Source organism: Lissotriton vulgaris, chromosome 5, assembly GCF_964263255.1.
Source record: "Lissotriton vulgaris chromosome 5, aLisVul1.2, whole genome shotgun sequence".
Lineage (NCBI taxonomy): Eukaryota > Metazoa > Chordata > Amphibia > Caudata > Salamandridae > Lissotriton > Lissotriton vulgaris.
The window spans coordinates 373,759,544-373,783,341 of NC_141693.1; the positions used below are offsets into that span (position 1 = coordinate 373,759,544).

Consider the following 23,798-nt stretch of genomic DNA (forward strand, 5'->3'; position numbering starts at 1 on the left):
ACTCATACCCTTCTCCCCATACTTTTCCCCTTTAGATCCAACTTTTCATAGTGCTCCATTACTTTGTAGCTAAGTTTATGCTGTGTGATTCAGCATACATGCTTACATTCGTACATAAAGGTCCTGCAACATAAGTTTGCCTGAAAAGTATCTCAGGTAAAACATTTTGGTTGAAGAATTTTCACCCGCAAGCGAAGTTTTGTGTACTTTACAAAGCTTCAGAACCTTCATGAAGTGCAAATTTTCCAGTCCAGGTCACCAAATTTCTCTGAGTGATATTTACATTATGCCAATCCCAGGTAAAACTAGAAGCTACTCTGAGCACTCGATAGGCATCCTGGAACACTCTGGAGTGCATCACACCTGTGATAAATGAGTAACAAGTCTACAAAAGATAGATGGATGTTTACATATTCTGGTTTCTTACATTTTTCTTCTGCTTTATACTTATGCAGAGATGAATCAGTGCCAAGGTTTGCAGCATGGAAAAGTGGAATATATGAGGTTCTTACACCTTAGGTGTACCCATGGGCACACCTCTTCTAACTCCCCATGTCTATTTTAATTAAAGACAAGGCTGGGAGGTGTGAGGTTCCTACGCCTTAGGGACCCATGAGTACACCTCTGCTAACTCCCTGATCTATTTTAATTAAAGTCAAGGATGGGAGGTGTGTTACAGTGTCCCTTATCATTCAACGTTGAGTCCATTGGGAGGGCTAGGGGAGCCTGATTGTGTCCCTACTAGGTCGGGACAGCCCACTAGTTCCCTAATGGGGTTTTGGTAAACCTTTAAATAAATAAGATGGCATATACTTGTCTGTGCTCGTAGTTTGCAAGGAGCAGTAGATTTGTGTATTGAATTGTAAGAGTAAGTGTGGTAGGTAAGTAGCATTTAGACTGGCAACCAAATAAGCATTTTCCTTCATCTGAGAGATTTCAGTTGTTTGGCTAGTGATTTTCAGTACCTAAGATTTGTGGACACTGCCAAGCCATGTCTTCCCTGGACCGGAATCAAGCATCCTAGAACCGGTTTCTGGCTATCAGCCTTCATCAGCCAGGATAGCGACTGGGGGTGAATGTTTTGCCATTGTGTAATATTCCGTCCATCATCTTGTGTGTTTTGCTGTTCACCCTATGTGGGAAGGGTATGCCCAGACGTGGGTCCCTTGCTCACTACGCCACTGGAGTCAAGCTATCCTGACTGAAGACGGCTGATAGCCAGAAACCGGTCCTAGGATGCTTGATTCCGGTCCAGGGAAGACATGGCTTGGCAGTTCAGGCTGGACTGTTCCCATGAGGCACAGGGTCAAGACTGATTTGCATATGGCCATGTCTGAACTGGGGTGGCTTGGTGAGCAAAATAACGATGGATTAAACCCAGATCCGTGACTGGGGGTGAATGTTTTGTCATTGTGCAACATTCCATCCATCATCTTGTGTGTTTTGCTGTTCACCCTATGTGGGAAGGGTATGCCCAGACGTGGGTCCCTTGTTGACTATGCCACTGGAGTCAACCTATCCTGGCTGAAGACGGCTGATAGCCAGAAACCGGTGCTAGGATGCTTGATTCTGGTCCAGGGAAGACATGGCTTGGCGGTTCGGGCTGGACTGTTCCCATGAGGCACATGGTCAAGACTGATTTGCATATGGCCATGTCTGAACTGGGGTGGCTTGGTGAGCAAAACAACGATGGATTAAACCCAGATCTGTGACTGGGGGTGAATGTTTTGCCATTGTGCAGCATTCCGTCTATCATCTTGTGTGTTTGGCGGCTTATGGTATTGCCCGTACGTAGAGGTCAAATCAAGTAATCTGGATAGTTATTAAAAGATTCTAATTGGAGAAAAGCTTCAACTCACCTTTTCTACTGTCCTCTTCAAGACCTTTTTGTTTTTCCTAGTGTTGCCCTATGACATGGAGTTTCAATGCATCTGATGTTGTACTGTGTGAGTCCCCTGTAAGAAATCTTACAATGCCTAGTTCAAGTCAATAAGAAGATGGCCATTGTAAAAGTGATTTTGGCATTCTGATTATCTTGAGTTGTGTTAAACAGCATTTTTTTATGTTATGTTCAGCGCAGTTCCTCTACTGAGGCGGAGGAGCATCGCCTCACTGCTGAGGGTGCAGTAAATGTGATTTAAAAAATAAATAAAATAGTTTTATTATCATTTTATTTTTAGTGATGCCAAATGTGAGGGTGGTCCGGCCATTGCTGCTGACTGGCAGCAGCAGGTATGAGTAATGGCATTGGTGGCGCCGCCAAGTGAGCATTTCAGTTTGGCAGCTGTCTTGTGATGGCTAACCTCACATGTGTACTTTAAGCCTCGTGCCCCCCGAGTTGTGTTAGACAGCCCAGTGGAGAGCAGACACAGTCCCCCAGTGTCTGATGGAGCCAACCTGATCCTACTAGTCCTGGTGTTTCTCTCATGCTTATTAATATTATTAACAGCACAAGAGCAGCATCTGGATTGGGTAGTAGAGTTGCTCTGGGACCCTACACTCAGAACCACCACAGACTGGAGAAGAAAAGAAGAGCACCAAGAACCCATAGCTAACTAAACATATTGTGGCCGAATCACAAAAGTAATCTGAGACAAAATCCTAACTTTACGACTTTCGGTATTCACAAAGGGCATTTTGGAGTAGTAAAGTTAGGATTTTGTCTCAGTTAAACTTAGGTTTTGGTCTTAGGTTAAACTTTAAACCAAAACTTAAGTTTAACTGAGACCAAATCCTAACTTTACAACTTTTGGTATTCACAAAGGGCATTTAGGAGTAGTAAAGTTAGGACTTTGTCTCAATTAAACTTAAGTTTTACTTAAGTTAAGTTAAACTTAGGACCAAAACTTAAGTTTAACTGATACAAAATCATAACTTTACTACTCCTAAATGCCCTTTGTGAATACCAAAAGTCGTAAAGTTAGGATTTTGTCTCAGATTATTTCAGGAATCGGGCCCTTTGTGTTTTAAAATCATTTTGACTCGCTGAGGCAGTGTGAGAAACTTGCACTTCCTTTACGTCAACTGCGGAGCTCTCAGTCGGGGTCCATTATAAACAAAACACTGTTATTTTATGCTATGCTTTGCTATGCTATGCTATGCTATGCTATGCTATGCTATGCTATGCTATGCTATGCTATGTCATGCTATGCGCTGCTATGTTATGGTAGTCTGTAATCATAAAACACAACGTTTTCCAATACCTTGGCTTCTTCTCTCTGAGAGCTGCACCAGAAGCGCTTTGTGCATTCCAAGATGTTCATCAATATTTTCGTTTGTCTGTCTCTCTAGGTGTCCTGTCTTCCTGTGCCCATACCTTCTGAAAGATAATATCAATCAATCAATCAATCAATTAATCAATCAATCAGGGGCTTGTATAGCGTGGCTATTCACCCTTGAGGGTCTGAAGGCACTGGCGAAGGGGGGATGCTGGGCATACCTGGTGGAGGATAATTCGAAGAGCCAGGTCTTTAGGTCCTTCCTAAACTGGGTCAGTTAAGCGGATTGCCTGAGGTGCAGGGACAGGGTGTTCCAGGTCTTGGCGGTGAGGTAGGAGTACTGGTCTTGTGGATCCTGGGGTTGGAGGCGAGGACGAGTTGGGAGGACAGGAGTTGTCTGGTGGGTACGTGAAATTTGAGGCAGTGGTTCAGGTACGCTGGTCCTCCGTCATGTAGGGCTTTGTAGGTGTGAGGAGCTTGAAGGTGACTCTCTTGTTGACTGGGAGCCAGTGAAGTTGTCGGCGGTGTTGCGTGATGTGACTGCGGAGGGGAATGTCAAGGACCAGTCTGGCGGCGGCATTTTGGACATTCTGTAGTTTCTTGATCTGTTTCTGGGTGATGCTAGTGTAGAGTGTGTTGCGTAGTTGAGTCTGCTGGTGATGAGTGCATGGGTGACCGTCCTTCCAGATTCTGTGCGGATCCATCTGAAAGTCTTTCGGAGCAGGCAAAGCATGTGGAAGCAGGCTGAGGAGACTGCGTTGATTTGGCAGTTCATTGTGAGGGAAGAGTCGAGTATAATGCCAAGGTTGATTGTGTGGTCCGTCAGAGATGGTGGAGCACTCACTGTGGCTGGCCACCAGGAGTCATCCCTGGCTGACTGGGTGGGAACCAGGATGAGGACTTTGGTCTTGTCCGAGTTGAGCTTGAGGGAGTTGTCTTTCATCCATGTAGCAACGGCCTCCATTCTACTGTGGAAATTGGTTCTGGCTGTTGAAGGTTCATTGGTAAGGGAGAGGATCAGCTGGGTATTGTCGGCATAGGAGACGATGTTGAGTCCATGGCCTCTGACGATGGCTGTGATGGGGGCCAAGTAGATGTTGAAGAGGGTGGGGCTCAGGGAGGAACCCTGGGGGACTCCACAGCTGATCTCCGTGGGTTCTGAGAGGAACGGTGGTAGTCTGACTCGCTAGGTCTGGCCAGTGAGGAAGGAGTGGATGCAGTCCAGGGCATTGTCTCGGAGGCCAGCATTGTGAAGTCTGGTGGTTTGGGTGTGGTGGGAGATGGTGTTGAAGGTGGCCGAGAGGTCAAGTAGGATGAGGACTGTAGTTTCACCCAGGTTGTGGAGGGAGCGGATGTAGTCTGTGGCAGCGAGGAGTCCAGTCTCTGTGCTGTGGTTGGTTCAGTTGCTGGATTGGGAGGTGTCCAGGACATGGTTAGCTATGTCCCCGGGAGCTTGTTTCCTTCCCAGTGTAAGAATTGGCTTTTGTAGTTTGGTTTGCCCTGTTCCCATCATGCACTGGGACAGGAACAGACTAATTTGCATACAGCCAGGTTCTGAAACTGGGATGGTGCAGTGAGCTAAAAAACGGTGTTGGATCTAGCCCTGATCTCTTGACTGGGTGAGAGCTTTCTGCTTAATTCAGAGACTCTGTCCCTCACCACCCCTTGTTGTAAATGAACTTGTAGAGCTGGGCATTAATGTCTTCTCCATGCACTTGGCTGGGAAAGGGAGGAGAGAGATCGGTCTGAAGTTCTTGAGGTCTGTCGGGTCTGAGGATGGCTTCTTCAGCAAGGGGTTGATCTCAGCTTGTTTCCAGGCATCGATAAAAAGGTGGTGGTTTTGATGGAGCAGTTGTTGGTGTGGAGGAGCGGGTTGGCGATGGTGGCAGCTTCTCAGTGGAAGATGTGGTTTCGGTATGGGTCCGTCGTGGCTCCTGAGTGGATGCTCTTCATGGTCTTGAGAGTGTCCTCTGTAGCGATCGAGGTCCCTCTGCGCACTGTCTGTTGAGGGACGGATTGATTGTGTGCAATGGTGGTGGTAGGCGCGGCGGCCGGGTCTAGGATGTCAAACCTGTAATAGATCTTCCTGAGATTGTGGTGGAAGAAGGTGCAGAGTGTGTTGCAGAGGTCTTGGGAGGGGGAACGTCTGTGGTTTTGCTTTTTGGGTCTGGCAAACTCCTTGATGATGGCAAAGAGTTCTTTGCTGTTGTGTGCGTTGGCATTGATTCTGTCTTGGAGGGCCGTTTTCTTGGTGGCTTTCAGGAGGTGGTGGTGTGCATTCATGGTGGATTTGAAGGTTGCATGAGTTTCCAGGATTTTGTTGCTCTTCTATATCTTCTTGAGACATCTGTAGATGCATCTGGACTCTTGGAGGGTGAGGTTGAACCAGCTAGCTTCCTTGGAGCATTGTTTGCCTTGTCTTCTCTTGAGGGGTGCCAGGGTGTCAGCGCATATGGATATGCATTGATGGAGGTTGCGGGCTGCGGAGTTGGCGTCCGTAGGTGTAGGCGGAGTAGCTATGCTGAGGGAGTTAACAAAGAGTTCTTCGGTGGCCTTGGTCCTGCTGGCAGTGGTGTACGGTGGGTGTGTCGAGGGCGAGGTGTACGCAGTGATGATCAGTCCAGGAGAGTTCGGTGGTGTGGCTGTAGCTGATGTTACCTCTGGTGAAGAAGATGGGGTAGAGCATGTGTCTGGCTGTGTGGGTTGGAGTGGTGACTAGCTCCTTGTGATCGATGTTGGCAAGGTTTTTCAGAAGAGAGGAAGTGCTCTGGTCGCTGAGGTTGTCAACGCGGAAGTTATGGTCTCCCAGTATGATGCAGTCGGTGGATGAGAGAGTCTGGCGTGAGATGAGGTCTACAATTCGATGAAGAGGGTTCAGAGACCAGGTGGCATATGGATGAGGGTGCCGCAGAAGTTGGTGTTGGGTTGGAGTTGGGCCGTATCTGGAAGTGGAGGTGTTCCATGGTAGTCGTTGGGTCGTTAGAGTCTGTGGTTAGTCGGAGCATGCTTTTGTGAACGATGGTGATGCCTCCTCCAGGGCGGTCGGGGCAGTCCTTGCGGGTGATCTAGTAGCCGTCGGGGATGGGGATGTCTGGTCCAGAGCAGGGGTTGGTTCAGGTTTCCGTGAAGAAAGCGATGTCCGGAAAGTGGAGTGGAGGTGGAGTCAAGGAGGTCCCAGATTTCAGTGGCATGGTTGTAGAAGGACTGCATGTTGAGGAGGATGCAGTTGGGGCAGACGGGTGCCCTGTTGGTCAGCTAGGCTACGGGGGAGCTAGCGTGATGGCACAGCTGAAGGTGCAGTTGCAGCTCAAGCAGGCGTAAGGCCCAAGGGTCGTCTTTGGGGATGACAGGTGGCAGGTGGCTTGTCTTCCCGGGTTGAGGGCGAGGAGGGTCCATGCGTAGTAGCGCTGAGGGGTCCGAGAGGCAAGGTCCCTGGCGCTGAACACGGTCCAGGTGCAGATGGGTGCAGACAGTCTTGCATTTTGTGCACCAGGGGCCACCATTAAGTAGTTCTGCGGGGAGGCTGTACAGCTGGGAGGTAGGAAATGCGGGAGCTGGAAAAAGACACTGGAGTGGGGGCTGGGCCACAGGGTATCGCAGCCGCAACGAGGGAGAAGGCAGTAAAAACAGGACAAAACAGGAGGAAAAGAAAAAAATCAGAGGAAGCAAAAGAATATACAAGTCAGAGGCAGAAAAAGAAAATTAGAACAGAGAAGGGACAGAAACAGCAGAAGAGGGACAGGGTAGCATAGATTGACATCCCGAATGCTGTGCCATCTCACTTCTAAAAGAAGTCACAGATTGTCAGCCTCGAGTGTGAGTTAGTCTCACTTCTAAGAGAGCTTGGCAGCCCTGAATTTTATGCAGCATCACTTCTATGAGATTGCACAGACTGGCAGAAATGAATGTAGTGTTATCTCACTTCTAAAAATGTCACATGCGTAGGTGCCTGTTTTTTTAAATCTATACCAAAACAGGTTCCTTTTCTTTGTTGTGCCTAGTGTTGTTTGACCTTACTTCTGTAAAGTTGGCAGAGGTATCTCCTGCAGACAAATGGAAGTAGAAATGTACATGTTAAGCAGAAGTGCATGATTAAATAAAAAAACAGTCTATTTTACAGAAGTAACAAAATTCCAAGGAGATCGGAAAGGCAAAACTAGTCAACCACTGTTTCAGAATAGATAATAATGCTGCCTCAGGGACACACTATTCTTCCCTCCCATGGATGTCTCCAACTTTTTCATCAAATATTTGAAGATAGAATCATCTTTAGTATCCTATTACCACATATGCCTCATTAGGCAGGCAATCAACTGCTTAGAGCAATGGATACAAATATGCAATGATTAGGCTCAAATATATTAACTGTGGCGAAACGAAAGTTGTATACCATATGACAAAAGTTTTTTTGGTCTGGGTATTCTAGAAAATAGAATACCTGACCAACATATATCAGTGAAGAAGTGGAGTACACTAACTTACAGTGGTATCTAGATGCTTCTCTATTTGAGATAGACAACTAGAAAAGTATACTCACCTCCTTCTGCACAGTTTAGTGTTACTGTTCGCAAAGCCGGTGTTCACAGGGTTTGCGACCACACAATGACTTTTTTTTATATACTACACTCATTTTGCTATTCAGTAACATGATACTGTAAGAATTTGGGTTACTGGTTGAGTAGGGGGGTGAAACACATCTCAAGCAGCAACCACAATTGTTCTCAGGGTGAAGTCACAAGCAAAATTAACCTGTGCTCAACCCTCTGGTAGCTTGGCACAGAGCAGTGAGTTTTAAAAGAGGGGCAAGGTTTTTGTGCAACTCTTCAAACAGAATCACAATAAAAACACACTACAAAAAAGCCCACAACAGAGTTAGAAGAATAGAGTGATTTTTAATAAATGAAACCAGACCACACAAAACAAATTCAATTAGTAAAGCTAGATATATTCAGTTTTAAAGATTTGAGTAAACCGCGCCAAAAGGTTAAATCTCCAACTCTGGTTATCTGGTCGTGGCCACTGGACAGGGTATCTTAAATCTTGGTTTGGGGAGCATTGCGAGGATCCATGTCAAAGATGCGTCGTGCAGTCAAAGCTATGCATTGGTTCCGAGATGCAGCGAGGATGCAGTGCGAGACCTTGCTGCGTCATCATCAAAGATCCCATTGGTTAGGGTTTTCGTTGCGAAGTCCAGAATTGAGGATGCGTTCTGCAGTCCGGGCAATGAGTAATTTCCGAGGAGCTGCAAGCTACAATGCAGAGTCCGTCATCGTGGCTGCCTTTGACGAGAGATGCAAGGGCCTGCACCGAGGATGCTTTGCGCTGTGGTGGTTACAATGTGACAATGGGATGCAATGCAATGCAAGTCTTTGCGGGGGTCCCAAACCACGCAGCAGCGGTGATGCAGTGGATCTGCTTGGGGTTGCACCATACTGACAAGATGCGTTGTAATGCTGGATCCACAGTGTCTGTGAGCACCTTAGGTCCAATTCCAAGGGTCCAGGAATGGAGTGGCACACTTGGCAGGATAGACTCACAGATGGTAGAGTCCCTGAGGCTCAAGTCAGGAAGCCAGCCAACTAGCCCTTGGCATCACTCTGGGAATTAGGGTTGAAGAGAAGCAGCAGCACAGCAAGGCAGCAGCACAGAAAGGCAAGGCACCAGTCTAGTAGAGTGACAGTTCTTCAGCAGCTCTGCAGTCATTCCTCCTGTCAGAATATCCACAGATCTAGAAGTGTATTGAAGTGGTGGTGTCTGGGTTCCAGTATTTATACCCAGTTGTGCCTTTGAAATGGTGGAGAAGCTTCTAGAGGCTTCCTTTTGAAGTCCTCAGAAATCCTGCCTCCCCTGTCCTGGCTCCAGAATAAATACAGGGGGTATGCAGCCCTTTGTGTGAAGGCAGGACACAGCCTATTCAGGTGTCATTTGGGCTGCGCCCAGCCCCTCCCTTCTATCCTGCCAGTGATGGTCATCCATGCACACCTAAGCTCCCTATTTTGTGTGACTGTCTAGGAGAAATTCACGAAGCCCAAATGTCAGCTACAACCAGTCATGTAACCAGAGACAGGCTACAGACACAACATGGCTAAGGCAGAAACATGATAACTTTCTAAAAGTGTCATTTTCAAAATTGTATTTTAAAATCCAGCTGCACCATCAGTTAGGATTTTTAATTAGGATTCCAAAGACACCAAACATTAACTGGTTACTTATTCCCATTTGGAAATTACACTTATAAGGGAGAGATAAGTCTTACAGCAGTGAATAACAAAATTAAAGGGTTTTCACTACCAGGACATGTACAACTTTAAACCGCATGTCCTACATTTTAGGTACAATGCACCCTGCCCTCTAGGCCGTTTAGGGCTTAACCTACGGGTAACTTATATGTATTAAAAAGGAAGGTATGGGCCTGGCAAAAGTTTTATTTTGCCAGGTCGAAATGGCACTTTAAACTGCACACACACAAGCTGCAATGGCAAGTCTGGGAAATGTTTAAAAGGCTACTTAAGTGGGTGGCACAATCAGTGCTGAATGCCCACTAGTAGCATTTAATTTACAGGCCATAGGTACATGTGGTACCATTTTACTAGGGACTTATAAGTAAATTAAATATGCCAATTTGGGATCAGTCAATGTTGCCAGGTTTTAAGGAGGGAGCACATGCATTTTAGCACTGGTTAGTAGGGTTAAAGTGTGCAGAGTCCTTATATAAGAAAAACGAGATCAGCAAAATGGAGAAGGAAGGAAAAATAAATAGCAAATATTTTGATTAATCTGCACTCTAATTTTCTCATAGGGCAGCCAGAGCCTTCAACAGTTAAAATAGGTTTTTGGGGCTTGGGGACATGCCAACACTGCATTTCTACATATCCCACTTTTAAACTGTGTGCACCCTACCTTGTGGGCTCAAAGGGGTGACATTATTATTTCAAAGTGAGGTTTATCCCTGTCAAAAGTATTATTTTGACAGTTTGGACTACAGGTTTGAACTGCAACAGTCAGACTCCATTGGTAGGCCTCAAACCATATTTTTTAACTTGTCACACTAGTGGCTGGCACAATAAGTGCAGCAGGCCGCAAGTGAAATCTAACTTTCCATGCCATGGTTGTTGTTTCTACATCGTACACTAAGACCTTGTAGCACATATTCTGGGCACCGGACAGTAGTGTCCCAGTGTGCAGAGACTAAAAATCATCAATAAAACTCTGCAAAAAATGGAGTTGGCCATACAAAAAAGAGCATTTTCTCACAGCTGTCTTTAAAGCAAATGCACTTTATTTAAATGCGAACACAGGCATGGTCGTCTGCTGTCCCCAGCAGGTCACCATCCCTGTGATGGCATCCAATTATAGTGAAGTGCAATTTGCGACCTGATCATGCATATTGTAAGGAATGTTGGTTTGAGTTTCAGTACAATTTGAATATTTGACCCTGACCTTTGACCCTGTCACCAGGTAGGTCCCCCCCTCAGCCGCCACACGGTCCCCCTGTGCCACTGTCCCGCTGCCCGCCGTTCCCTCGCATTGCTCGTTGCAGTCCTACTTTTTCCACCTTGGAATGATTTTTCTTTTGCCACAGTTCTGCCTTACTGTGCCATCTTCTGTTCTCCTTTCTCCTTATTTCCTTGCCACTTCTTATTTCCTTGCCACTTCTTATTTCCTTGCCACATCGCCCCAGGGCCCTGTGCCCTCCCTCCCTGTCCCCCACGCGCTCCCCTCCCTCGTGCTTCCTGCCGCTGCCTCCCGCCAGCCCCGCACCCTGGTGCCCCATTCGCAGCCCCGCTCCTGCTTCCCAGCAGCTCCTCCCTCCCATAACCCTTCTTATGGAGGCCGCGCAGCGGGCGCGCCGCTGGCACGCCAAAGGCAAGCCCGTCTGCGCCCGTCCGCACCTGGACCGCGCCCAGCGCCAGAACACCTGGCCCCTGCCGAAACCAAGAAACCCGACTAAGATATGACACCACCACCCTCCACGCACTCAACACCGGCCGACCAGCCGCCTGCTACCAAGCCACTCCGAAGCGCATCCACAGACCCTTCTCCTGCCAAACCTGCAAATTCATCTGCATCCGAACCTACATCCCTCCATCCAGACCAGGCAACAACAACAACCACCTCAAGTGCATCCTACTCAACACCCGCTCTGTCCACAAACACGCCGTCGAACTCTGTGACCTCCTTGACACAATAGCACCAGACGTCGCCTTCCTCACAGAAACCTGGATGAACACCTCCTCAGCCCCCGACATCGCCATAGCCATCCCGGACAGCTACAAGATCACCCGAAAGGACCGCGTCAACCAAACGGGAGGAGGAATTGCCATCATCTACAGGAACACCATCGACGTCACGACCAACTCCGAAGATGCCCTCATCACCGCTAAACACCTACACTTCCAGATCCACACCGACCCCAAGACCACCCTCAGAGGAACCCTCGTCTACAGACCCCTGGGCCCACGTACACAATTCAGTGAAGCCATCGCCGACTTCATCAGCCCACATGCCCTCGCCTCATCAAACTACATCCTCCTAGGGGACCTGAACTTCCACCTGGAGAACAACAATGACAACAACACCACCACCCTGCTCGCCAACCTCGCCAACCTCGGACTCAAGCAACTGGTGAACACCCCCACCCACTACGCCGGCCACACGCTCGACCCCATCTTCTCTGCCAGCTGCGATTTTGCCTTCAGCCACTCCACCGGACTACACTGGACCGACCACAGCTGCATCCACTTCACCTTTAAGAAGACCACATCCCACACCGCCCGCAACAGATCCCCCACAGATGCTGGAGCAAAGTCACCGCAGACCAGCTAACCTCATCACTGAGCCAGAACCCACCAATCACCATCAATGACACCAACGACGCAGCCCGCAACCTCACACAGTGGATCGCCAACTGCGCCAATGCCCTTGCACCACTGAAAAACCCTCCAGACAGGCCCGGCAACAGGAAAACAACATGGTTCACTGAGGACCTAAAGAATCAAAGAAATCCTGCCGGACCCTCGAGAAAACCTGGCGCCGCGAACAGACGACAGAAAACATGACAGCCCTCAAGACTGCCAGCCGCAAACACCACCAGCTGATCCGCACCACCAAAAGGACATCGTTCAAAGAACAGCTGGACAACAACACACACAACAGCAAGGAACTCTTCAGCATCGTAAAAGAGCTCTCCAATCCCAACGCCAACAGCAACGACATCACACCATCACAAGACCTCTGCAACTCCCTCGCCACGTTCTTCCAATGCAAGATCGCCGATATCCACAACATCTTCGGCGCCGGGACTCCGCCCCCAGCTACCGAACCAATGCCCCCCACAACCACCCTCAGCGCTTGGACTCCCATCACCACCGAAGACACCGCCCAAGCTATGAACACCATCCACTCCGGCTCTCCTTCCGACCCATGCCCTCACCACATCTTCAACAAAGTCGACACCATCATCGCCCCCCACCTACGGAATGTCATAAACAACTCCCTCACGTCTGTCACCTTCCCAGAGATCTGGAAGCACACAGAGATCAACGCCCTAATGAAGAAACCCACAGCGGACCCCAAAGACCTCAAAAACTTCTGCCCCATCTCTCTTCTTCCCTTCCCGGCGAAAGTGATCGAGAAGATCGTCAATAAACAGCTGACCGCATTCCTCGAGGCCAATGGATCCCTCGACCCATCCCAGTCCGGATTTCGAGCCAACCACAGCACCGAGACCGCCCTCATCGCAGCCACCGACAATATCAGGGCCCTGCTTGACAACGGGGAAACAACCGCCCTCATCCTCCTAGACCTCTCAGCCTCCTTTGATACAGTCTGCCATCGCACCCTAATAACCCGTCTCCACAACACCGGGATCCAAGGAAAAGCCCTGGACTGGATCACCTCGTTCCTCTCCAACAGAACCCAAAGAGTCCGCCTCCCACCCTTCCGCTCAGCAGCCACCGAGACCATCTGCTGCATACCCCAAGGCACATCGCTCAGCCCAACCCTCTTCAATATCTACATGTGCCCCCTCGCCACCATTGCATGCAAACACAACCTCAACATCATCTCATACGCCGACGACACTCAGCTGATACTCTCCCTCACCAAAGACCCAGCCACCGCCAAACTCAAACTCCAGGAAGGAATGAAAAACGTCGCTGAATGGATGAAACTCAGTTGTCTGAAAATGAACTCAGACAAGACAGAGGTCCTCATCCTCGGACCATCCCCATCTGCCTGGGACGACTCCTGGTGGCCCACAGAACTGGGCACCACACCGACACCCACTGACCACGCACGCAACCTGGGATTCATCCTGTACTCCTCTCTCACAATGACCAAGCAAGTCAACGCCATCTCATCTTCATGCTTCAACACCCTGAGCATGCTCAGTAAGATCTTCCGGTGGATCCCTACCGGAACTAGAAAGACGGTCACCCAGGCCCTTGTCACCAGCCGACTAGACTACGGAAATGCCCTATTCGCAGGAACCACAGTCAAACTTCAGAAAAGACTCCAATGCATACAGAACGCATCCTCACGACTCATCCTCGACATCCCCCGCCACAGCCACATATCAGCCCACCTGAGAGACCTGCACTGGCTCCCCGTCAACAAAAGGATCACGTTCAGGCTCCTCACCCACGCACACAAAGCGCTCCTAAGACATAGGTCCCGAATACCTCAACAACCGCCTCACGTTCTACACTCCAGCACGCAAACTCTGCTCCGCCAGCCTTGCCCTCGCCCCCTGCTCTTTACTGTACAACGTGACAGGCACCGCACGGTGCCTGTCAGGTTGTGCATTGAAGTGCACAATGTGCATTTTTAGCATTGTGGCGGGCGGTGCTTTCAGCACCGCCCGCGGCAATGTTAAAAATGCGGGATGCTCCCGCCAGTGTGGTGGGTGCATCCTAATGGCCCCCACAGGAACGCCGCCCTTATGGAGGGCGGTCCCGTTTTACGTCGGAATGGTGGGCGGGCAAAGTCTGCCCGCCATCCTAATGGGGCCCAATGTGTTTATTTTCTGAGAAGTACTATAGAAAACATCAGAGTAATAATAAACTAAAGTAAGGCACGTGCAAGCTATTTACCACTGTATCCTGTCAATCAGTTAAGAACCGAGGCATTACAAAAAATAAACAAACGTACAGAATAATACATCTAATTGCAAAACTCCACTCCAAAGAGTTTCTAAGCAATTTGTTACTGAAGACAGCTAGTGAAACAGCAACAGAGTTGGAGAAGATGCATATCAAACCAGTGATATGACAACTGCTGGTACCTACACTCTTTCTGCAGTTGGATTGTGCTTAGTTTAATATATATGTTACTGGCTGTGCTTTCAAACACCCTTAGGTTTAATCCCAGTTAGCTCACTTCACCATACAGTATGATACCGCATAATTTTACATTGTCCCCTTGTGCCTCAGCTATAATATCTACCAATAATGTTGCTTAGAAATTGTTTGGATATTAGTATTAAGCAATGTAGAAATAGCTGGACATTTACATAGTGTAAGGTACATGGTTGAAGGTTTTATGGCTATGTGTTTTTTGGTACAAGTATGTAGTTTGTGTTGCTAATATAAAGAATTAAAACGCTGTGATGCAATAAAAATAATAATACAAATAATTTGAAATCTGTTTCATAGGAGATTAAAGAAAAATATTTCTTATTTAGTTTCTTCTTCCACAAAGTTTCAGAGAGATACCCTTTTCTTAGCCTATTGCCACGATGTACTCAGCAGCATTTGAAGCTTGCCCTGAATGGTTCTAAAACAATGAGAGACGGATTAACAGTATTTTGTCTTTCCTTTATGTCCACAGAGGAGGAGGACTGCGGGCTGGAAGGAATTGCAGAGTTTTTCCCAAAGGAGCAGGTGATCGTGCAGAGGAAAAGGAAATCCAAAAAGTCAAAAGAGAACAAGACGACCAAAGTTAAACGAAAAAGGAAAGAGGTACTGAAACGAAAATGAGCAAACATCCCTAAAAATTGAACCATTTATTTTATTTGGTTTATTGAACATCTGAGGTAGCAACATATATTGTATGGTGCAGCAAGATACAGGAAGCGAGTCAACAAAGGTAACCCAAACATTTACAAAAGGGGCAAGCATGAGACTTTAAAAAGGAGTGCCATTTTTAGAAGCAAGTGATGCTTTGGTGAGCATAAATGTGCAGAAGTACTCACAGTTATGTTGAATTAGACCTGGAGTAATAACAAAGGAACCGAGTGGATTAATAGTTATCATTTGGCTTGATCTAAATGTATCCTGTTGCCAAAGTTCACCTTCTATTTCAGGGTATTTTTGGAGGTGGAGAACCACGTTTTTAAAGTGTAATCATCAGGGTTTTTCCATGAGATAAATCTGACGACACCACAGGCCCCTATTAATGTATGATAGCCATTGGTCATGCGTGTATACTAACAGACTCATCAGTAACACTCCCATTAGGGACAACACCCACAACTCTGATCAATAATATAATAAACAAAGCAAGGCCCCTGAAGTAGTGTGGCTCACTGGTTAGAGGCGGCAGACCCGAGAACAGAGGACGGCCCGGGACCAGGGTTCGATTCCCGGCGCGGCAGGTTTCTGGACCAGGGTCAGCGGACTCGATAATTCTCTCGCCTCGGTGCCCACTCTGATCAGCGATCACACTCGGCAACTCTGGGCATTAGCTTGCCTCATCTTCACTAACGGCCCCACCAGACCGCCGGGGATGCCTGGTCTCACCCTGGAGATACCCATTAAGGGACCATCTCTCAGGGAAGCCAGGAAGGGTTTCGCAGCGGTCGAAGCGCCTTGGGACCCTACGGGTAAGTAGTGCGCTATATAAATGCCTATACATTTACATACATACATTTACATTTACATACAGCAAAATCCTTGAGGTGAATGCCCTGAAAAGTGGCCCAGCAGGTGCAGTTGTCAAACGGAGACTTGCACATTTTTTTAAAACACCTTAATGCAGTTTGCTTCTATTTTAGAGCGTGAGTAGTTAAAGTGCTTGGGTAGCAAGTGTAAATCATCGCACAATATGTATTTTACTTTATGATCCATAATTTTGCACTATATTAACAGCTGCCGTGTGAGTTCTTACCAGATACATGCCCAACACCATTCTGGACGTGCACAGGCTCCAGAACTGGGCTATGTATGTCCCCTTTAAACGTCGAAACAGCCCAGGTTACTGTTCACAAACACACACGTGAACTCCACTAGTCACGTGTAATGGTTCAGCCAGAGATGCTTGCTTCTGTGCAGGTGGCCATGGAAACGCAGAGCACTGGGAGAGCCCACGCTCTGTGTTTCTGTGCTACCGTGTCTGCCGTGCCACTGCCCACTTCATAAGTGAGTATTTGCACTGATGCCAGTTCAGTTTTATTGTTTAAAAGGGTGGCCAGCCCCGAGGGCAGGCCAGAGGGCATCAGCAGTCTTCTTCGTTCTCTCACCACTAACACCTGTAGTTCAGGAGTGCAAAGGCCATCTGCTGATGCCCCCCATACATCTGTGGAAGCAAGAGCACTGTATATCTGTTACACTATAATTTTAGGAGTACTGGTCATGTCCCAGCAAAATTCCGACAAGTGCTAAAAGCGCGTCCATTTTAGGAAACCCTTATTGACAATGTTCTTAGAACGCTTGAAGCATATTTTATATGAACTGGATGCACATCAGCCAAAATGTAGCTTAGTGCGCAGGTCAAGATGCCTTATTCATAACAGAGTGATTATGAGCCAGTGTATGCTTTTTAATGGATATCTTAAAAACCTGAACCTAATGACCTGAACCATGTCTGGCAGCCACCTGTGCTGCTGTCTTCTTTGTCTCTATCAGTAATGAGCTCTCGAAATTATTTTAGGCATGTAGACATTATTTATGAATCGAGACAGTCATAAATATCAAGAAGAGATACGGGGGAGGTCAGAACATTTTATTAAAGGAGGGAAACTGAATACACTCGACATTTGGTACTAAGGAGTAGGAGAGCACTCGGTGTGAATGAGAGAAGACCTACCTTTCCACAATGGAAACTCTTTTGTAAGTGGTATGACACCACATCCCTCAGTGCATAGGGCACATAGTGTAATGGAGTTATAATAACATGAATGTATTGGTTAAAGTAGAAAATGCACACCTGAAGATGGGATTGTATAAATCGTAATATAGAACATATGGAAACACGATGCACACTTGAAGATGGGATTGCATGAGTAGTAATATAGAACATATGAAATCACGATACACACCTGAAGATGGGATTGCATGAGTAGTAATATAGAACATATGAAAACACAATACATACCTGAAGATGGGATTGCATGAGTAGTAATATAGAACTTATGAAATCACGATACACACCTGAATATGAGATTGTATGAGTAGGAATTTAGAACATATGAAATCACGATACACACCTGCAAATGAGGATTGTATGAGTAGTACTATAGAACATATGAAAACACAATACATACCTGAAGATGGGATTGCATGTGTAGTAATATAGAACATATGGAAACACAATACCCACCTGAAGATGGGATTGCATGAGTAGTAATATAGAACTTATGAAATCGCGATACGCACCTGAATATGGGATTGTATGAGTAGTAATATAGAACATATGGAAACACGATACATACCTGAGGATGGGATTGCATGAGTAGTGATATAGAACATATGGAAACAAGATACACACCTTAAGATGGGATTGCATTAGTAGTAATATAGAACTTATGAAATCACGATACACACCTGAATATGGGATTGTATGAGTAGTAATATAGAACATATGAAATCACGATACACACCTGAAAATGGGATTGTATGAGTAGTAATATAGAACATATGGAAACACGATAAATACCTGAGGATGGGATTGCATGAGTAGTAATATAGAACATATGGAAACACGATACACACCTGAAGATGGGATTGCATGAGTAGTAATATAGATTATATGAAATCACGATATACACCTGAATATGGGATTGTATGAGTAGTAATATAGAACATATGGAAACACGATACACACCTGAGGATGGGATTGCATGAGTAGTAATATAGATTAGATGAAATCATGATACACACCTGAATATGGGATTGCATGAGTAGTAATATAGAACATATGAAATCACGATACACACCTGAATATGAGATTGTATGAGTAGGAATTTAGAACATATGAAATCACGATACACACCTGCAAATGAGGATTGTATGAGTAGTACTATAGAACATATGAAAACACAATACATACCTGAAGATGGGATTGCATGTGTAGTAATATAGAACATATGGAAACACAATACCCACCTGAATATGGGATTGCATGAGGAGTAATATAGAACTTATGAAATCGCGATATGCACCTGAATATGGGATTGTATGAGTAGTAATATAGAACATATGGAAACACGATACATAACTGAGGATGGGATTGCATGAGTAGTGATATAGAACATATGGAAACAAGATACACACCTTAAGATGGGATTGCATTAGTAGTAATATAGAACTTATGAAATCACGATACACACCTGAATATGGGATTGTATGAGTAGTAATATAGAACATATGGAAACACGATACACACCTGAGGATGGGATTGCATGAGTAGTAATATAGATTATATGAAATCACGATATACACCTGAATATGGGATTGTATGAGTAGTAATATATGTTCTTTGTATTTTTTTTTTAAAAAATTGTTTTCACCTGTAAAACGATACTGCATAATTTTTAACCTTGTGTCATATTAAATGAAATGTTTTCTGTTTTAATTAAATGAATAAAATGTTATGTCTTTTTAGCCAGCTGTAGTTACCTGTCTATTATTCTCTATCAAACATACATTTCAAATTGTTGATTGCCTAGGTTGTTACCTTACATATATGAGTAGTAATATAGAACATATGGAAACACGATACACACCTGAGAATGGGATTGCATGAGTAGTAATATAGATTAGATGAAATCATGATACACACCTGAATATGGGATTGTATGAGTAGTAATATAGAACATATGGAAACACAATACACACCTGAGGATGGGATTGCATGAGTAGTAATATAGATTAGATGAAATCATGATACACACCTGAATATGGGATTGCATGAGTAGTAATATAGAACATATGAAATCACGATATACACCTGAATATGGGATTGTATGAGTAGTAATATAGAACATATGGAAACACGATAAATACCTGAGGATGGGATTGCATGAGTAGTAATATAGAACATATGGAAACACGATACACACCTGAAGATGGGATTGCATGAGTAGTAATATAGATTATATGAAATCAAGATATACACCTCAATATGGGATTGTATGAGTAGTAATATAGAACATATGAAAACACAATACATACCTGAAGATGGGATTGCAGGAGTAGTGATATAGAACATATGGAAACACGATACACACCTGAAGAATGGATTGCATGAGTAGTGATATATAATTTATGAAATCACGATACACACCTGAATATGGAATTGTATGAGTAGCAATATAGAACATATGGAAACACAATATATATCTGAGGATGGGATTGCATGAGTAGTAATATAGAACATATGGAAACACGATACACACCTGAAGATGGGATTGCATGAGTAGTAATATAGATTATATGAAATCACGATATACACCTGAATATGGGATTGTATGAGTAGTAATATAGAACATATGGAAACACGATAATTACCTGAGGATGGGATTGCATGAGTAGTGATATGGAACATATGGAAACATGATACACACCTGAAGATGGGATTGCATGAGTAGTAATATAGAACATATGAAATCATGATACACACCTGAATATGGGATTGTATGAGTAATAATATAGAACATATAAAAACACAATACATACCTGAAGATGGGATTGCATGAGTAGTAATATAGAACATATGGAAACACGATACACACCTGAAGATGGGATTGCAAGAGTAGTAATATAGAACATATGAAATCACGATACACATCTCAAGATGGGATTGCATGAGTAGTAATATAGAACATATGGAAACACGATACACACCTGAAGATTGGATTGCATGAGTAGTAATATAGATTATATGAAATCACAATATACACCTGAATATGGGCTTGTATGAGTAGTAATATAGAACATATGAAATCACGATACATACCTGAGAATGGGATTGCATGAGTACTAATATAGAACATATGGAAACACGATACACACCTGAAAATGGCATTGCATGAGTAGTAATATAGATTATATGAAATCACGATATACACCTGAATATGGGATTGTATGAGTAAATGTAAATGTAGCCGTACTTGTAAAGCGCACTGATACTCCTGAGTGTCCTGGCGCTGTACCCATACCGCTACGGAACCCTTCCTAGTTTTTCCCCGTGAAATGTCCACTCCTGGGCATCCCCAGGGTGCAAGCAGGCATCCCCAGCGCTGTTGGGGGCCGTTGTGGAGACTAAGCAAGCTATTGCCCATAGTTGCAGCGTGGGACCCATGATTAGAATAGGCACTGAGGCGAGAAATCAGGTCCGAGGAATTATGGGCCCAAGATCCGTAAAGACCAGCGGAGGCGGGAATTTAACCCTCGTCCCTGCCCAGACCTCTGCAACAGGGTCTGCCGCTCTAACCATTGAGCCACACTTCTCAGTAGTAATATAGAACTTACGAAATCACGATACACACCTGAAGATGGGATTGCATGAGTAGTAATATAGAACACATGAAATCACGATATACACCTGAATATGGGATTGTATGAGTAGTAATATAGAACATATGGAAACACGATAAATACCTGAGGATATGATTGCATGAGTAGTAATATAGAACATATGGAAACACGATACACACCTGAAGATGGGATTGCATGAGTAGTAATATAGATTATATGAAATCAAGATATACACCTCAATATGGGATTGTATGAGTAGTAATATAGAACATATGAAAACACAATACATACCTGAAGATGGGATTGCAGGAGTAGTGATATAGAACATATGGAAACACGATACACACCTGAAGATGGGATTGCATGAGTAGTGATATATAATTTATGAAATCACGATACACACCTGAATATGGAATTGTATGAGTAGTAATATAGAACATATGGAAACACAATATATATCTGAGGATGGGATTGCATGAGTAGTAATATAGAACATATGGAAACATGATACACACCTGAAGATGGGATTGCATGAGTAGTAATATAGATTATATGAAATCATGATACATACCTGAAAATGGGATTGCATGAGTAGTAATATAGAACATATGGAAACACGATACACACCTGAAGATGAGATTGCATGAGTAGTAATATAGAACATATGACATCACGATACACACCTGAATATGGGATTGTATGAGTAATAATATAGAACATATGAAAACACAATACATATCTGAAGATGGGATTGCATGAGTAGTAATATAGAACATATGGAAACACGATACACACCTGAAGATGGGATTGCATGAGTAGTAATATAGAACATATGAAATCACGATACACATCTCAAGATGGGATTGCATGAGTAGTAATATAGAATATATGGAAACACGATACACACCTGAAGATTGGATTGCATGAGTAGTAATATGGATTATATGAAATCACGATGTACACCTGAATATGGGCTTGTATGAGTAGTAATATAGAACATATGAAATCATGATACATACCTGAAAATGGGATTGCATGAGTAGTAATATAGAACATATGGAAACACGATACACACCTGAAGATGAGATTGCATGAGTAGTAATATAGAACATATGAAATCACGATACACACCTGAATATGGGATTGTATGAGTAATAATATAGAACATATGAAAACACAATACATATCTGAAGATGGGATTGCATGAGTAGTAATATAGAACATATGGAAACACGATACACACCTGAAGATGGGATTGCATGAGTAGTAATATAGAACATATGGAATCACGATACACATCTCAAGATGGGATTGCATGAGTAGTAATATAGAACATATGGAAACACGATACACAACTGAAGTTTGGATTGCATGAGTAGTAATATAGATTATATGAAATCACGATATACACCTGAATATGGGCGTGTATGAGTAGTAATATAGAACATATGAAATCACGATACATACCTGAGGATGGGATTGCATGAGTACTAATATAGAACATATGGAAACACGATACACACCTGAAAATGGCATTGCATGAGTAGTAATATAGATTATATGAAATCACGATATACACCTGAATATGGGATTGTATGAGTAAATGTAAATGTAGCCGTACTTGTAAAGCGCACTGATACTCCTAAGTGTCCTGGCGCTGTACTCATACCGATACGGAACCCTTCCTGGTTTTTCCCCGTGAAATGTCCACTCCTGGGCATCCCCAGGGTGCAACCAGGCATCCCCAGCACTGTTGGGGGCCGTTGTGGAGACTAAGCAAGCTATTGCCCAGAGTTGCAGCGTGGGACCCATGATTAGAATAGGCACTGAGGCGAGAAATCATGTCCGAGGAATTATGGGCCCAAGATCCGCCAAGACCAGCCGAGGCGGGAATTGAACTCTGGTCCCGGCCCAGACCTGTGCAACAGGGTCTGCCACTCTAACCATTGAGCCACACTTCTCAGTAGTAATATAGAACTTACGAAATCACGATACACACCTGAAGATGGGATTGCATGAGTAGTAATATAGAAGTTATGAAATCACGATACACACCTGAATATGGGATTGTATGAGTAGTAATATAGAACATATGGAAACACGATACGTACCTGAAGATGGGATTGCCTGAGTAGTAATATAGAACATATGGAAACACGATACACACCTGAAGATCGGATTGCATGGGTAGTAATATAGATTATATGAAATCACAATATACACCTGAATATGGGATTGTATGAGTAGTAATATAGAACATATGAAATCACAATACATACCTGAGGATGGGATTGCATGAGTAGTAATATAGAACATATGGAAACACAACACACACCTAAAAATGGAATTGCATGAGTAGTAATGTAGATTATATGAAATCACGATATACACCTGAATATGGGATTGTATGAGTAGTAATATAGAACATATGGAAACACGATATACACCTGAATATGGGATTGTATGAGTAGTAATATAGAACATATGGAAACACGATAAATACCTGAGGATGGGATTGTATGAGTAGTAATATAGAACATATGGAAACAGGATACACACCTGAAGATGGGATTGCATGAGTAGTAATATAGATTATATGAAATCACGATATACACCTGAAGATGGGATTGCATGAGTAGTAATATAGAACATATGAATTCACGATATACACCTGAATATGGGATTGTATGAGTAGTAATATAGAACATATGAAAACACAATACATACCTGAAGATGGGATTGCAGGAGTAGTGATATAGAACATATGGAAACACGATACACACCTGATGATGGGATTGCATGAGTAGTGATATATAATTTATGAAATCACGATACACACCTGAATATGGAATTGTATGAGTAGTAATATAGAACATATGGAAAC

At 44.4% G+C, this 23,798-nt stretch overlaps 1 protein-coding gene across 1 annotated transcript in view; it reads left to right on the forward strand.

The window, feature by feature from the left end:
- CHD5 (chromodomain helicase DNA binding protein 5) overlaps positions 1-23,798 on the forward strand; it is a 1,029,381-nt gene that overhangs the window by 148,071 nt on the left and 857,512 nt on the right. Inside the window, exon 2 of the mRNA XM_086921723.1 lies at positions 15,048-15,178. Coding sequence (XP_086777849.1) covers positions 15,048-15,178 — 131 coding nt within the window. The remainder of the gene's footprint in view (positions 1-15,047; positions 15,179-23,798) is intronic.